The sequence below is a fragment of the Polistes fuscatus genome, unplaced genomic scaffold (genome assembly GCF_010416935.1).
Source record: "Polistes fuscatus isolate 324 unplaced genomic scaffold, CU_Pfus_HIC Scaffold1, whole genome shotgun sequence".
NCBI lineage: Eukaryota > Metazoa > Arthropoda > Insecta > Hymenoptera > Vespidae > Polistes > Polistes fuscatus.
The window spans coordinates 7484734-7501406 of NW_025112997.1; the positions used below are offsets into that span (position 1 = coordinate 7484734).

The 16673-nt window shown below is 30.1% G+C and overlaps 4 protein-coding genes, 2 long non-coding RNA genes and 1 pseudogene across 6 annotated transcripts; 4 read left to right on the top strand and 3 right to left on the bottom strand.

The window, feature by feature from the left end:
* Window positions 1–373: 373 nt before the first annotated feature.
* On the bottom strand, window positions 374–5557 carry LOC122519518 (E3 ubiquitin-protein ligase MIB2). Its single transcript, XM_043639014.1, has 11 exons — window positions 4467–5557; window positions 4230–4345; window positions 3734–4125; window positions 3423–3635; window positions 3099–3270; window positions 2760–3027; window positions 2366–2677; window positions 1914–2277; window positions 1608–1819; window positions 1262–1512; window positions 374–1187 (listed from the first exon to the last, which is right to left on the bottom strand). Exons 1-11 carry the CDS (start codon window positions 4892–4894, stop codon window positions 874–876), a joined length of 3042 nt encoding a protein of 1013 aa, XP_043494949.1. The 5' UTR covers window positions 4895–5557; the 3' UTR covers window positions 374–873.
* Window positions 5558–5929: 372 nt separating this feature from the next.
* LOC122525886 (2-(3-amino-3-carboxypropyl)histidine synthase subunit 1) lies at window positions 5930–7798 on the top strand. The gene is made up of 4 exons (XM_043648917.1): window positions 5930–6575; window positions 6661–6968; window positions 7045–7428; window positions 7543–7798. Exons 1-4 carry the CDS (start codon window positions 6263–6265, stop codon window positions 7771–7773), a joined length of 1236 nt encoding a protein of 411 aa, XP_043504852.1. The 5' UTR covers window positions 5930–6262; the 3' UTR covers window positions 7774–7798.
* An 850-nt stretch (window positions 7799–8648) lies between these two features.
* LOC122525921 (class A basic helix-loop-helix protein 15-like) lies at window positions 8649–10229 on the top strand. Its single transcript, XM_043648964.1, has 3 exons — window positions 8649–8724; window positions 9189–9419; window positions 9500–10229. Exons 2-3 carry the CDS (start codon window positions 9201–9203, stop codon window positions 9752–9754), a joined length of 474 nt encoding a protein of 157 aa, XP_043504899.1. The 5' UTR covers window positions 8649–8724; window positions 9189–9200; the 3' UTR covers window positions 9755–10229.
* Window positions 10102–10524, bottom strand: LOC122525948. The gene is made up of 2 exons (XR_006305918.1): window positions 10253–10524; window positions 10102–10165 (listed from the first exon to the last, which is right to left on the bottom strand). It is a non-coding gene; the product is annotated as an uncharacterized LOC122525948 (long non-coding RNA).
* A 187-nt stretch (window positions 10525–10711) lies between these two features.
* Window positions 10712–11361, top strand: LOC122525929 (26S proteasome complex subunit SEM1). The gene is made up of 3 exons (XM_043648975.1): window positions 10712–10907; window positions 10984–11080; window positions 11213–11361. The coding sequence occupies exons 1-3, from the start codon at window positions 10823–10825 to the stop codon at window positions 11262–11264; spliced, it is 234 nt and encodes a 77-aa protein (XP_043504910.1). The 5' UTR covers window positions 10712–10822; the 3' UTR covers window positions 11265–11361.
* Window positions 11362–11663: 302 nt separating this feature from the next.
* LOC122525911 lies at window positions 11664–15918 on the bottom strand (annotated as a pseudogene).
* A 110-nt stretch (window positions 15919–16028) lies between these two features.
* LOC122525940 lies at window positions 16029–16559 on the top strand. The gene is made up of 2 exons (XR_006305917.1): window positions 16029–16329; window positions 16429–16559. It is a non-coding gene; the product is annotated as an uncharacterized LOC122525940 (long non-coding RNA).
* Window positions 16560–16673: the final 114 nt, after the last annotated feature.

Genomic DNA, 16673 nt, shown 5'->3' on the forward strand with positions numbered 1-16673 from the left:
TGCTTTTGTGTACTAGTATTTATTATTTTTGAATTAGTATTTATTGAAGGCATAATATAAATTCCGTACATCCGTAAAAACATGATAAAAGTTAAAATATTACCATTATAATTACTTATCTAACAATAAGTCCTATGTTATTCGCACTGTATATATTCGATGATAGAAAAATCTATGTTAGATAAATCTACGTTAAAGGATAATTAATCCAATTTTCTTTCTCTCACACGCACTCTCTTTTTCCTTTCTTTTATTTTAATTAATAATATAATACATTCGTTTTTTTCTTCAATAAATTGGTATAAAAATGTGAATGATGTTCTTATGCATATATATATATATACACATAAGTTATTTCAATTAATTGAGAGAATTTTTCATATAATAGAGCAACAAGCGTCACTTTGGAACTGAATCATTATTGTAAATTTCGTCTTACAAAAACAAGTAATATTTTGGTTTATTTACAGTACTATAGTAGGAATACCTTTCATATGATAGTTCACACGATGTAAACCTTCACGCATTCACCATTCATATAATGAAGATTCTATCGTATAGCAATATTTCAAATAAATTGCATACATTAATTACTAATCTCTTTTGTTAAAATAATTCGCTTAATACTCTTAAATGCTATTATTTAAAAAAGTGTTATTTTGTATTGAACTAATAAAATTAAATAAAGAAAAATAAAAGAAAAAGGTAGAAACACTTCAAATCTAACTTACACTTGAAATTCAACTGACAATGAGTTTGTTTTATAATTTTCAGTCCCAAATAGGAATTTAATTGTCTATCTACTTTTACTATTTTTTTTTTCTTTTCCTTTTGCATAGTCTGACATTAATTATTATCTCATTAATTTAATTTCTAATATAGATTAATTTTTTTAGTAATCGTTTTACGACACATATGACATGTTTTTAAAGGTGCTGCACAATGTTCACAAGCACCATGACCACATAGAAAGGCAACATTTCGTCGACGTTCCATGCAAATGCTACACATATTAGCTTCTTCGAGATCAGCTACCCTAGTTTCCAAATAACGCAATCGTTCGAGGTGTCTTTCTTTTTCCTTCTCATCATCTCGTTTATCTTCTTTTATTTTATATTCCAATGAAACATCTGTTATTTTCTTATCCGTTTTAACCGTAGGTATATTCGCCATCGCCGTTGGACCATCTGTTTCCAAGAAAATATGTTAAACAATATCATTTAAACTTGTTAATATGAATATTATAGTAGGATATTATTACCTTGAATTATTTCTGATTTGTTTGTCTTGTGTCTACAATGTGGACAAGCAACAAAATTAGGAACACTACCACTAGGATCGAAACGAGATTCTTCTTTTGAGTTAATTAAAAACTGTGGGCAACTACAACAGCATTTAGCAGAATCGGGAGAATTAATTTCAACGTTTTCACGCAATAGTTCTGATTCCGATGTGGAAGTTCTATGATGTATCGTAGCTTCTGCACAACTGGACGATGAACTATTTCCTATTCTGTAATATTGTTCATTATAATACGAATCGTTTTACCCATGGCAAGTGAAAGAATTCACAAAAGAACAAAATCAAGATTTAAGAATGATACTTACTCAAGTTGCACATTATTGCTTTGATATTCGTATGATTTTAAAAGTTTAGTGAGCACTGTGACTTGCGAGTCCTCATTGAGAAGATCCAAAGGAGTTTTATTTTTCGAATTCTTCGCATGTTCCAAAAGTGTACGAGTTTTATCCACGCTTACCAGAAAACAAGCCAATGCTAACTCAGATTTTGCTTTTTGCGTTGTTAAAGTCTGCCAAATCTGCACAAACCGCGATTTTTCATAGTTGTATCGCGTTAACAGTTGTCCGTATATCTACGAGCAAATAAGCTTTTGATAATAGACAATACAGTACCCCGTAAATAATAGGTGAATCTCTGCTACATTCTGGCGTCGGTATAGTCGACGGTTGATTCGGACTTTTGGCAACAGCAATATGCAATGCCGTATCTCCGTCTTCATCTGTGTTAGTAATATCTGCGTTATAATCTATAAGCAGTTCTATCAGGGACCAATGCGCTTGCGATGTAGCCAAATGCAAAGCCGTTTGTCCTCTATTATTACGTAAATCTACTTTCGCACATCCGCCATTTGGAGATAGAAGCGTAGCAGCCACATCTTTATGACCGTTCAATGCTGCAAGGTGTAATGCCGCAAAACCATCTTCCTTCTTCACGTCTACTAAATGCCGTGCTCTTGTCATCAGTCTTTCCGTAGCACTAGAACAAACAAGTTACGAACAATTTAAACTTAACTTAATGAAAAAAGATTAACAATCAGTTATCCATCCGTCTGCTGCATACTCACTGTGCATTACCCTTCAAAGCAGCATGGTGTAATACATTAAAACCACGCTTATTACGTAGAGTAAAGTTAATCCTTTCGCAAGCACAAAGCGCGTCGATAATATCAAGCGCGTCTTTTCCAATAGCATCGTGCAACGCCGTGTCCCCGTATGAATCTTGTAGATTCACATCGCAATTATAACGTAACAATATTTTTACACATTGAACGTGCTGTTTATTTACAGCAACGTGCAGAGCACTGCATTTACCATTATTTACAGCATTGATAGCCGCACCTCGCGACAGAAGTAATTCCATTATTTCTGGTTGATTGCTGTCAAAGAGTTAACAATATAATATTATTGATAGACTAATTATTCTCTAATTTATATTTTCTTTTCTTCTTCTTTTCTTACCCAAAAGCAGCATAATGCAATGGAGTATCCCCATCTTCGTCGACCGCACGTAAAGAAGCTCCGGCGTCGAGAAGAAGTATGCAAAGGTCGTGCTGTCCTTGGTGTGCAGCTACTTGTAAGCAGGTTTTTTTCTCCCCGCTAGGACCACCAGCTCGAGCATCTACTCTACTGGGATATTTTTTCAAAAATTCCCTTACCGCTTGAACGCCTGCCTCGCCTCTGGCAGCATCTCTTAACAATTTCTCTACTTCATTATCCGTTGCACCGACTATTATGCGATAATTCAAAATTATTCATTGCATATATATAATATCACTATCATATTTCACATCATTATACCTGATCGATCTCTATTCTTATCTGCTTCTTCATTTATAACAGGTATGCTATGCGATCCAGGTGGCATCAATGATACGCTCAAAGGATTGAATGTCCACGTATGACCATCCAGTGCTACGCGCAGATCTCCATCCGAATATATTTTTATTATTTTTCCAGTTTTTCCAAGAGCCTGTAAAATAATTTATCTAAGAAATATACCCAAGATATGACGTTTAAAAAGTAAGATTAGCTAAAAAAAACAAGTTATATGTGTTTAAAAAAAAAAAGAATAGTAAAGAGTTTTTATTAAATATAAAAAAAAGATACTTCATTAATACATACTGTTTTCATTACGTCTATCCATTCTCCGTGTCCTCGTTGATAATGTTTCACCGTAATTAAATCATTTTTTACTTTAACTATATCTCCAAGAGAGAATATATCTTTGCTTGTTACTTTCGTTAAAGCTTTTGGATGAAATGTCCATCTGTTATTACAACCTTCGTATTGTACACGAATATCTCCCTTGTCTGTTACCCGATGAACAGTACCGATCTAAAAAAAAAATACACATATACAACAACGTTAGATATATATATATAGAGAGAGAGATATTAACTTATTTAATAATGCATTTTATTATTTTACAATACCTTCCCTATGTATTCTGCCATGCGTGGATTCCATCCACCATGACCATCTTGCATTTCTTTAAGAGCTTCTACCTGAATCAAAACTTTGACTTTATCCCCAATGTTAAATGTTGATTGACGAAGACTAGAAACAACAACATTGGGAGTACTGCCTCTGTTCAATATAGGATCGTGTTTACTGTCTGGATATACGATTATATGTTGTCCAAGTAGTGGAAGATGTTCTTTATAATAGGTGCCAGCAGTGGCTTCTTCTATGTAACATAAATCTACGCAACCTTTATATCCAAGTCGATAGACATTAGTACTACCAATGGACCATGTAACGGTAGCGACCGAACGACTGCTTTCATTATCCCAACCACGAATATCCATAACTCTTCCACTTTTACCTATTCAAAAGAAAAAAGAAAAGAAACCATATAATGCTAAACAATGATGACCTAGAAACGTCGCATAATATTGTACCATATATGATATATATATTTGTGTTTACCTGAACCTCCATCTTGATTTCCCCACTCCCAATCTGGTCCACGAACTACTTTTGCTCCGATAAAAATACCTTTCAATGGTATCTTTGTACAACCTTCTCTCGCACTCAGTTGTATCCTATGCACCAACATATACCATATATATTGAAATAAATTTCTATAGATTTAGAAAAATATGCAAAAGAAAAAGAAAATGAACAAGTTAAAAATGATAATTTTGATAGATAAACTCTACTAACTCTATAGAAGTAGGAGTTTGAAATCTTTGAAAAGTATGAGTTAAATCATGTACATCTGCCATATAGCATTGCGTGCATAAATCATAATCAGAGCATTCTGTACACTTCCATCTCATACCAATTATGCCACGCTTTTTACATCCATCACAAATAATATTACAGTGTTTTACACCGATAGCTGCGTTGTCAAAGACAAGTAAGTCGTAAGCTCCCTGATATCCAATTCTATAATTACTTCTAGAACCATGATCCCACTGAACGATAACAGTCTTGTCAGGCGTTCTATCAGCAGGATTAGGACTAGAAGCTGAACTTCCAGATGGTGGTTTACCAATTTCTACCACTGTACCGGCATGACCTTCTCCACCATCTTGGTCCTCCCATTTCCAATCTTGACCACGCACGACGCGCAAACCTACTTCCAGCATTTTTGGAAGTGTTTTATTCTTAAGCGTTAAATCACTATTATATGTAAGCTAGAGGACGTTACAAATGTATGTAGATAAATTGCATAGTTAAGATAAAACAACAGTAAAAACCTCATTCCTTTCCACACAGCACAAAACTGATATTCCAAACATGTCACCAATTATGATTTCTTTCCAACAGTCACTTAAAACTACTTTATTCTTTTTATAAGAATACTAAAGTACATTATACTTATAAAGTACAATTGATTCAGCCTGTCAAATTGACCAAATTACGTATGCAGTTGTTACTCATGACAAATAAAATTAATTATGTGATAGAGAAAATATTAGGAAAACGTAGAAAACGTATTTTGAAATAATGTGAGCATTAAGTAACTTATTCGCAGACATCTTTTCAATCGTAAAATTTATAATAACAATAGATTTGGTCAAATAGCGTACTCAAAGGGTGACAGATTTGATGTCATCTTAATGATGCTGCGTTTCATTTTACAAATGACTTATGCTTCATTGATTTTTACAAATCATTGTTAAATAAAAAGGAAAAAAACAGAGTACACAAGAATCTTATCACTCCAAAACAGTTACACCTTTATACATTTTTACAACTTCATTTTATTATAACAAAATGAGAAGTTAAATCAACGTCACACCGCTATCGTAATCCATATTATCTATATATATATATATATATTTATATATATTTATATATATATATATATATATACATAGTGCAAGCATACACAAGAAGCTACCACGCAGAGTCGGATGAAATCGGATTGAGCCAATCCCGTAAACGAGAGCAAGAGTAGCAGCAAATAACGAAGCTCTTTTCTTCTGGCCAATCATAAATTTTTTAATCATTATCAAAAATTCAACAATACAATTGAAAAATCTGTTTCTCTGTCATTAATATTTAAAATACTTAAGAAAATAACATTAAGGATCGGTAGATTAGAAATAATAATAATATGTGTGTGTGTGTGGCTTGAGAAATGGCCTCATTTCTATGTGAGATTCCGATTAAATTATAATCACATGGATCGTCCAATCAAAATTCATTGGTAAGACTTTGCTTATGTCGTTTGGTTATTTTTCAAAATACGTATTGCAATAATTTAGAAATGTTATGGTTATTCAGTTGCCAATACTGACGTTTAACAAAAGAAAGATAATGTTATTATGTCGGTAAGGTTATCTGATTATAAATTATATTTTCGGATACATGAATAATGGTAGGCCGTTGAATTATTAAGGTGTATATATATTAGTAACTAGTGTATTTAATAAACATTTAATTGAAATAATATGATACGAGTTATATAATGATGACATAATATTTAAATAAAAGCAGATCATTTAATCATGATCGCAGAATATGAATCTGCTGTCGTAATTAAGGCCAAACCAGTTCGTAAAGTATTTAAAGCTCCAATCAAAGTTAATAAGATACCGCAAGAACTTTTGAATGATCCATTATTGAATGCAGCCGTTGCAGCTTTGCCTAATAATTATAATTTTGAAATACACAAATCGATATGGAGAATCAAAGAAACAAAAGCGAAAAGAGTCGTTTTACAAATGCCCGAAGGATTATTAATGTATGCGACAACTATAGCTGATATTATTGAAAATTTTACGGATGCAGAATGTATTATTATGGGTGATGTAACATATGGTAAAAAATTATAATTATAAATAAACGTTGAATATATTATCTATTATTAATTTGATTATCTGATTTAATATTCATTTGTATACAGGTGCTTGTTGCATAGATGATTATACAGCTCGAGCATTAGATGCAGATTTCATGATTCATTATGGACACTCTTGTCTAATACCTATCGATCAAACTATTGGAATTAAAATTCTCTATGTATTTGTTAATATAAGTATTGACATTGTACATTGTATAGAAAGCATTAAAGCATCTTTATTAATTACTTCTAAAATTTCACTCGTTAGTACGATACAGTTTGTAGGAACATTACAAGCTATCGCAACGGAACTAAAGAAAAATGGATACGAAGTTACTATACCACAGAGTAAACCATTGAGCCCAGGCGAAGTGATTTTTCTTATATTTTCATATTCTTATTTTACTCTATTATAATATATCAAATTAATATAAATCATTATTAAAGATTTTAGGTTGCACTGCGCCACAAACGCATTGCATGGATGCTATAGTCTATATAGGAGATGGTAGATTTCACCTCGAAGCTGCTATGATTGCTAATCCAAATTTACGAGCATTCAGATATGATCCTTATGAAAAAAAAATGACAGAAGAATTCTATGATCACAAAGAAATGCGTGAAACAAGACTCTCGGCGATTAATATAGCAAAGAGTGCTCAAATATTTGGAATGATACTTGGGACTTTAGGTCGGCAGGGACATCCAAGAATTGTGGATCACTTACAAAATAGGTTGAAAGCTTTAAGAAAAGAAAGTATTATTATTTTGCTTTCCGAAATATTCCCAGATAAAATGAAATTATTCAGAAACGTAGATAGTTTTATACAGGTATATTAATAAAACTTTAAGGAAAGTTTTTCAAATACAGCTTCTTCATATTAGCTAGATTTCTTTCTTTTCAAATATGATATTTGAGAAAATTATTTTGTTATAATGTTTAAGGTTGCATGTCCACGTCTCAGCATCGATTGGGGCGCTCATTTCCATAAACCTTTTCTTACACCCTACGAAGGTGCGGTCGCCCTGGAGATGGCTGAATATGATAGAAATCAAGCATATCCTATGGATTTTTACTCCGCGGCTAGTTTAGGTCCATGGACTCCAAATCATAAAGAGTTTGAATTAGAGAAACGCGTTAATACATGTTGTGGTAAATGTAAAACTGGAGAATAAGAAATAAAATATTTTTTATAGCTTACTGATAGTTTATTGCCAATAAATAATCCTATAGATTTGATATCTGAAAGAAACAAATTATATACGATGCCTTATTTTATTTTTTTCTTTCTCTCTCTCCCTCTTTCTCTCACTCTCCATCTTCTTCTCTTTATCTTATTGTTAGATATCAATATTTTTTCTTATATATATATTATATATTATATTAATTGATTTGATTTGAAAAAAATAAAATCATCCCTAATATAACGCGCGCACCCTTTTCTTAATACACACTCTTGACTGGTGTAGTTAGTGGTAAAGCGGTAATAAGCAAATAGAAGACTCCGCGTGGGCGAATTACGTCATACGCCCACCTGTAGCCACTCATATTTACGACGCATACATACAAACATTTCGAACGCTATAATATATACTAGGTGTCCTTTTAAACATGGTCTTTTTATTCTTTCAATTAAAATAACAATACAATTCTTCTTTGAATCTTACATTTGTTTATTCTATTAGCGATAAAAGATTTATTGCAAGAATGACGTTGAAATCATTTGAAGAAATACAAAATAAACGAAATAATGACTTATTATTTAAAATTGAACTCCTGCATTTCTTTAATTTATTTGATTTCTTTTATATCGTTTACTTCAATTTAATTATCAAACATTAAACAGTACAATTATCGAAACAACGTTCGATCTAATTATTTGTCGGAAATAAAAAAAATAAGTTTACATTTTGGTTTGATCTATCAATAGGTAGTAGTTGAAAAGAAATTCTGACATTTAACGATGAAGAATCAGCCACGCCGTAGGTGGTGCAATATTGGAGGGTGGAAGGTGGCGCCGACCGCACCCCGACGTCGCGACGGCAGTCTTCCAGCGTGGCTCAACAAGTACACGCGGTACTCGAACAGCGATTCAAATTCTTTAACATCGCTAAATTAAATATAAGGTACGATTCTTTACAATATCGGAAAAATAGACAGTCCTCTTCAGATCGTCACTTTAAATAATTCTATTTCTACAAATTTCTCATATAATAAATATAAATATTAATATTAATATTAATTATATCACATTTTGTTTTGTTTTCTTTTCTTTTTTCAATTATATATAATTCATCTTATTATCTCATTATTTATTAATTTTACGAAGCTTTCAAGTATATCATAGAAAATTACATTTTTATAGCAATTTTATTATAATACATATACTACTTGCATATATATATTTTATTTTTATTCAATATATCTTTGCTTGTAAAAATATAATGTCAAATTTTACTCTTTGGATAAAAACAATGAGTATCGGATTGGTTGTATAAGATACTTTAAGATCTTAATTTTTAGATTAAGTAACATACATTTTAAATGATATAATAAATGAGTATAGATTAATTTATATTTTATAACGCAGTTGCTTCGTATAATGAGATCTAAAGTAACGGGTGAAAGCAATTGGGAAGCAAAGTGGACCGGACAAGGAGTACAAGATAGCGGTACAGTACGTCGAACATCAAGAAAATCAGACAAATTTAGATTATCAAAGTCCCCGCGAACATCTACATCCAAAGAAAGGACGCTTCGTAGATTAGAAAGTAATGAAAGAGAAAGAATGAGAATGCACAGTTTGAATGATGCATTCCAGGTAAATACTAATTTCCCTCGTACAAGATTATTTGAAAGATATATGCTATATTGAAAAATGTTTATTGCTTTTTTTACTAGTCTCTACGCGAAGTAATTCCACATGTTACCAAGGAAAGACGTCTTTCCAAAATAGAAACTCTTACATTAGCCAAAAATTATATAGTTGCTCTTACGGATATAATATGTGCAATAAGAAACGATGAAAACCCTACTAATCAAAAAGTTGAAATATCGGAATCCCAAAAACCAGCGTGTAACGCAAATATTTGCATGGACATAAATACACCAGCTTCTTCAAGATCTTGCAGTCCGGAAGTTCAAAGCTTCTATTAAAAGGAAGTACATTTTAATGGGTTACAATAGAAAATTAGTGAAACCAAAGCTACAAGTCTGTGAAATATTAACAATGTAGATCAAAAGCGAATGTCTCAAAGTTTTAAAAATCATTTTACATAATCGTATAACGTACCATATTCTTCTCAAGATATAGAACATTAATGCTATGACATTAGAGTAAAAACTACTTACTTTTCTTTTATCCTTTAATTAGTTGACTTTATATATTATATTATTATTATTCGTATAAATTTTTATACAATATTTATTGATAACACATTATAGCATCAAGTTGTTGCTGCAAACAACAAAAATGATATTAACATTCCTCATATCTATCAGTATTATCTTTTGCAATCTCAGTATCATTATTTATTATATGCTCATTATTAGATGATATAACGTATGCTGAAATAGTACAAAGCATTTAACATTTGTTTATTAATAAACAAAGTAAATCAAAGTATTATAAAACTAGAGAGATATATATGTTACTTTTACGATATATAGATGTTTAATATACGAATTTTTTCGCGCATGAAAATATTACGGATTTACTTGCTAGATAACATTATTAAATTTATAAATTATTTTTTAACGTAATATATTTATATCGTACTATAATATATTTTGTGAAAAATGAAAACTGTGTAGTTGTTGTAACAAGTAATTACATACATACATACATATATACATACACATAATATATTGTATGCACATGAAAAAAATAACTTGGTTTCTTTAACAATATCAGATAACCTCACAGAATCGTGGAAAATGCAATAAGAATATTTAACTAAATTACGAAAAAATTATATTACGAATAAATCATTTATACAAATCGCGATCAAATTCACCAATTTTGTAATAAATCACACAACTAACACTTTGCCGTACGCAAACACGAGATAAATATATAAATGATAGAGAAACTTTGCGGCATGGAGGGAGAGCCCCCACCATAAAAAAATTTATAGTCGCAGTATATGCAACTCTAAGGTGATTCATGTAACTTATACGCGTGGTCTTTGCCAGTTGATATTAAGTCAAAGTAGATTTTGTAAAATGACAGACGGCAAGAACGACAAAACCAAAGTAGATTTAGGATTACTTGAAGAAGATGATGAATTTGAAGAATTCCCAGCAGAAGGTATATATTACATTTTTATTATGGAATATAGAGATATATCGAAACATAACCTTTATTTCGCTGAATCATTTGATAGATTGGACAGCAAAAGATGAAGATAATGAAGATATTAGTGTATGGGAGGATAATTGGGACGATGACGATGTTGAAGACGACTTTAATCAACAATTGAGGTATATATCACGTAATAAATATTTTCACCTTATAACCTTATTTTTTTCCTATGATTGTATGTCTCTACAATGTGCCTTTCTTTATATTCTTTATAAATGCATAGCGATTAATACGTAGCATTGTCATTTTAGAGCACAACTAGAAAAACAAAAAGGTCAAGGTGAACCAACAAAAGAAGATTAAACAATTTGTGATATTTAACTCTATTCTTCATATGCATTAATAAGTTATGTAAATTTTAATGTGTGCTTCTTCTTTGCATTAAATTTATAACAATGTACATATGCATTACGGTTCTCTGTTATTATACGTAATATATATATATATATATATATATATAATATAGAAAGACTATTTGATTATAGTATTTAAATTAATATTGCGAATACAACAATCTTACAGATGTACTTTGCAAATTATTCAGATTAAGTTAAAATAATGCAAAAACATTCAAATACGAATAATAATATAGAAAACTATATTATCTTAAATGGTATTACATTATACCAACTGATATGATATATAAAATAAAAAATTACTCTCTGATAGTAATAAAAATTCAATTACAAAATACTGTACGAAAATGGTTCATTAAATATTTATATTATAAAACACTGATACAGAGATATACTGATTTACAGATTACACATAATCTTTATTATCCGCTATTCTGCGCGAGATAGTACTAAATAAATACTTGGCATTTCTTATTGCAAATACGTGATCAGGTACACAGTTCTTCATTTTTTTTTCATGAATTATACATGTTTTAATATGTGTGTATTTTTTCTTATACTTTTTTAAACTTCTGTTTTATCAAGTTATACAAAACACAACAATTAACATGCATCATGATTTGTTCTACAGGAAATCAGTAATTGTGACATCAAAACATCTAAAATTTGCATATTTAAATCCAAATTAATCTTTCTTATCTCATATGAAGTAAGCAAATACTTGAAAATCTTCAGTGTATCTTCCTCTCCAAAAATAAGTTTCATATCGCACGGGATTATTTGTTTTAATATTTCAAATATTTTATCCTTTGTAAGTAGAGCAGATTCTGTTGTGACGTTACTTTGTGAATTATATGTAAAGGACATATTGCTTAAACTGTCTGATAGCTTCATAATCATTTTCTGAAAATAATATATATATATATATATATATATAAGTATTATAAGTCCTTCAAATATCGGACCCTCTTTTTTTTTATCACCCTGTATATATATAATAAATGTCAAATCGTATTTTATCTGCTCAAGAAATACCTCTATAAGGGGTTCAGTTATATTTCCAAATAATAATTTAGCCCATCGAACAACAGCTTCTTGTTGTAACACATTGTTACTTCCAATACCAGTCAATATCTCGCAAATTAAATCGATAACAACACAAGTTAAAGATAATTTAGAATCTAACTCCTCCGTTTCTTCTGTAATGTATATAATATTACATAAATTTTGTTAAAGTCAAATTGATAAAATGTTCTTACCATCGTAAGAAGTGTTAACTATGTCCCACCAATGTGCCATTAACTCAGAATCTCCACTGCCTTCCATACTATCAACTGCTTCGTATGCTGTATCCACAGAACAATAATAAATCCTTTCGGCCACCAATTGTTGTAATTCGTATGCTAAATTTTTCTATAACGATAATGCATAGTTATAATGTAATATATCTTGCATAGTATATTTCATAAAATAACAATATATCTACTCGCCGACTTAATATCTTCTACAAATCTCCATGGTATATCGGATAAGGGTATTAATGTTGGCAATGGTATAACTTCTTCTTCCGAATCCAACTCAAATCTAGGCACAACTGTTTTTAAAGTATTAAATACCCCACTGACCGTTTTAGCTAAAATTCTATCAAACCGTGGTGCAACTATATCTGCCTTTTTTCCTGCATTACTATTTGGTCGCAAAAAATGACGTAATTGCGTTGGACATTCATTGGCTAAACGTATACAAAGATTTCGTAAATAAGTTTCCATTTCAACGCGTCCACCTTCTGGCAATTCTAATTCTGACATAATACTAGCTATTGATGGTATCTGGGAGAAACAAATAAAATTATATTTATAGATTTTAATTTTTAAATTGAATTTATTTAATTCAACATAATCTTACCTCTTCTAGAGAAGTATGTAATTGAACAAAATCAGAGTGTTGTCTTTTAACCGTGGCAGTTGTAGTCTCAAACAAATCTACTCCACGTTGTTCGACATCATCAAATTGAATGCAATATAATAATTGCTGCGAACCATCGATTGTTGTATGAAATTCTGTCCACGGTATACATAAGTTTATAAATTGATTACTTTCATATATTACATAAGATTTTTCTTCTGTACGCCTGTAATAATAAATTAAAAATGAACAATTTTAATATTAACAATCCATTAATAACTTACAATGGTGTAGTTGCAGTAGACTTTTGTTGTAACAAATTTCTTAGTCTTGCAATAGTTGTGGCAAAATCTGTTGGTTCTTCATATATGGGTGATATTCTGTTATTATCGATCTCTGAGTCCACCTCTGATATGTTTATGTCTCCCCAAAGACCCCTATGTTGTACTCTTAAACCTTCCAAACTTAAAGACCGCTTTTCAAGATCGATCGACGATGATGAATTTTGATTTTCTTGCACTAATCTTGTCATCGACTTATTAGAAAATGCAGGTTGTAGTAATGGACATGGAATTACTGTAGCCACTGCGGATGTTATACCATCGCTCAACCCTATAGAAACAATGTCCTAAAATTAATAGCAATTATTTTTTGAATTGTTTCACTTAATCTATATATGTATTAATAATAAATTATTTACATCATCTTTTGTCCACTGTTTGCTTGCTTCTTTTGGTGTACTTTGTAGTAATTTTAATAAACTTTCAAACATCCAATTAGGACAACTAATCGTTTGGATCATTGTCAAAAGTTTTCTAGCTAAAATAGATACTAATAATTTACAAGGTAGGGAACTAGTCAATTCCCACTGCAAAAATTCTTGAGTTAAAACAGTAACTAGACGATGAAATATATGTTCCAAAGTTAGCAAACTTCGGGAACCAGGATGCAAACATCTGTACGCTTCTTCTAAATTTGTACAAGTACCCTTTTCAACTCTACGCAATGCTCTGTAAAATATTTATTAAGTTGAAATAAAAAAAGATAAAAACCAAGATTGTCCTATAAGATGTAATTAATCAAATTCATGGTATAATTCTAATTACCTGCGATATTCTTTTAAATGCAATAATACTACATCGGCCAGTTTATTAGCAAGCTTTATTTTATCTATTGAACTAGCTTTTTGAAATATTTTTATTAATAATATTTTTAATAATGTCTGGGCTTCATTAGGAAATGCTTTATCGGTACTTATATTTTTGTACCAAACATCTATACAGTCAACATTAATTTCTCTTATAATGTTGTCTACATATATAATATTATTTTTTGATAAGGAATCTCCATTGTATAAGTCATTTGTATTTTCTGGATTGACAGTTTTTACATGTACTTTGTTATTACATGCACTTTCAAATTTGGACATCTTTGCTTTTTCTTCCATACCCAAATATTCCAACTCTAAATATTTTGGTAGTCTTTTATAAATCCATTTCTTAATAAATTCTATATTTATTGGCACAGTTCTTTTTAAAGTAAATCTAAGTAAAATGCAACTAAGCCATATCGACATGATCATGACAAATGTAGTCCATGAAAGGGAAATATATATAGGTATTGGTGTAACTTCAACCCATTGTTGAATAATTAAACACAAAAAAATGCTTGTTATACAAAATAACAATAATATCTTGTTCAGCCAGCTTATTAGTATAATATTTTCCATTTTTCTTGATCACGTCTAAATCAAATTTCTATCAAATAATAATTATATCTAGAAAGCAATAAACATATTTACAATTTATATACATTGTATCTTGTGTTATTTTTAATTTCAATCTATTCCATTTATTCACTTACACATATGTATTAAATGATGAGACTTACTGATCCTCGCTATGAATCTTAAATACGATTCTTTGTACGCTTTAAAAATTTTCATTTACATTTTTAGAAACACATATCAATGCACATTGTGTCTCAATTCACTTGCATGAGGATAATATTACATTATTATCAATGTGTAATTATAACATTTATTTGTCAAACATATTTCACATAATCCATGTATTATTTCGAATGTATCTTTTTTTTCTAGAAAAATATGAAAATACATTTATCCTATGTAATTGCTACTATTATCGAGGAAATGATTAAATGATGATTAAGTGCATTTTTATTGTTGTAATTCACCACGATCAAGGTAGAAGGAAGTATCGAAAACTAATAAAAGAGATTTCTTGAAATGTCTCATGTCACAAATATTATTTTGATAGCGCGATTATCAGTACGTTTCGGTATATCAGTTAACCTCTTTTAGCTTCCATTACTTATGATTTCTTGATCATAATCACTATTAATCATAACTTTTTACTTATCGATGATAATTTATTGATTAGCAAGTTCATTATAATGATTTTAGATATTAGGCTTATATGCATGATTTTAAAAACTTATATATAACACAATTTGTTTTTTTTCTACGAGAATAATTGTATGATTTATTACCAAACATTATATTTTATAATAAATTAGGTAGAAAAAAAGGAAACCATTTCTATCGACGAAATATATATTATTATAATTTGAAATAATTTGGATCTATTCAAAATTTTGGATCAATGATCAATTAGAATTCGCGTATTACGCAACATTTGTCTCTCTATGTATAATGTGTATGTAGATCTACCAGGTAATGCATCATGCACGATATAATAAATATATATATATATATATATATATATATATATATATATATATATATGCCAAACAAAACACTTTTTCTCTCTCTCTCTCTCTCTCTCTCTCTCTCTCTCTCTCTCTTACCTCTTTCCTTTCATGTACTGGTACCTATGCCGTTTACGTCAAGTCCATGAATACTAAATGATAAACGAATGTTATCAGCAAGTATTTCTTCTAACATCTATTGTAATTTTCAACTAGGGCAGTTAATAGTTTCTTTGTTTTTTATTAATGTCATGAGTATCGAATATACTCATTGGCAATGTGAAATTTTTGCCATAACCTAAATTAAATTTCATTAATATTAAATAAGATTACATAAAAAAGAGCCCAATTATAATGAAATAATAAAAAAAAGATAAGTACGTATCATTTCAGCAAGATTAGATATAATTGTCATTCACCTTTGCACCGTTCTTATAAAAAAACGACATATTAATGTATCTTAATTATTTCCTCAGTTTTCGGATTACCGTGTCACCAACAAATAGTGACCATTATTTAACAAGTTGACTTCGTGTAAATAAAAATAAATAATAGAAGGACCATAGAGGAAAAAATAGGACTTGGTTTTTTTTTTTTACCTTAAAAAGCACAAACGTTGCTTTCGATGCGGTATTATGCGGTCAACAAAGTAACGTGACACAATTTCTTTCGTCAAATTCTTCTTATATTTCTTTCTATGCTTTTTTACAATTTTGCTCGC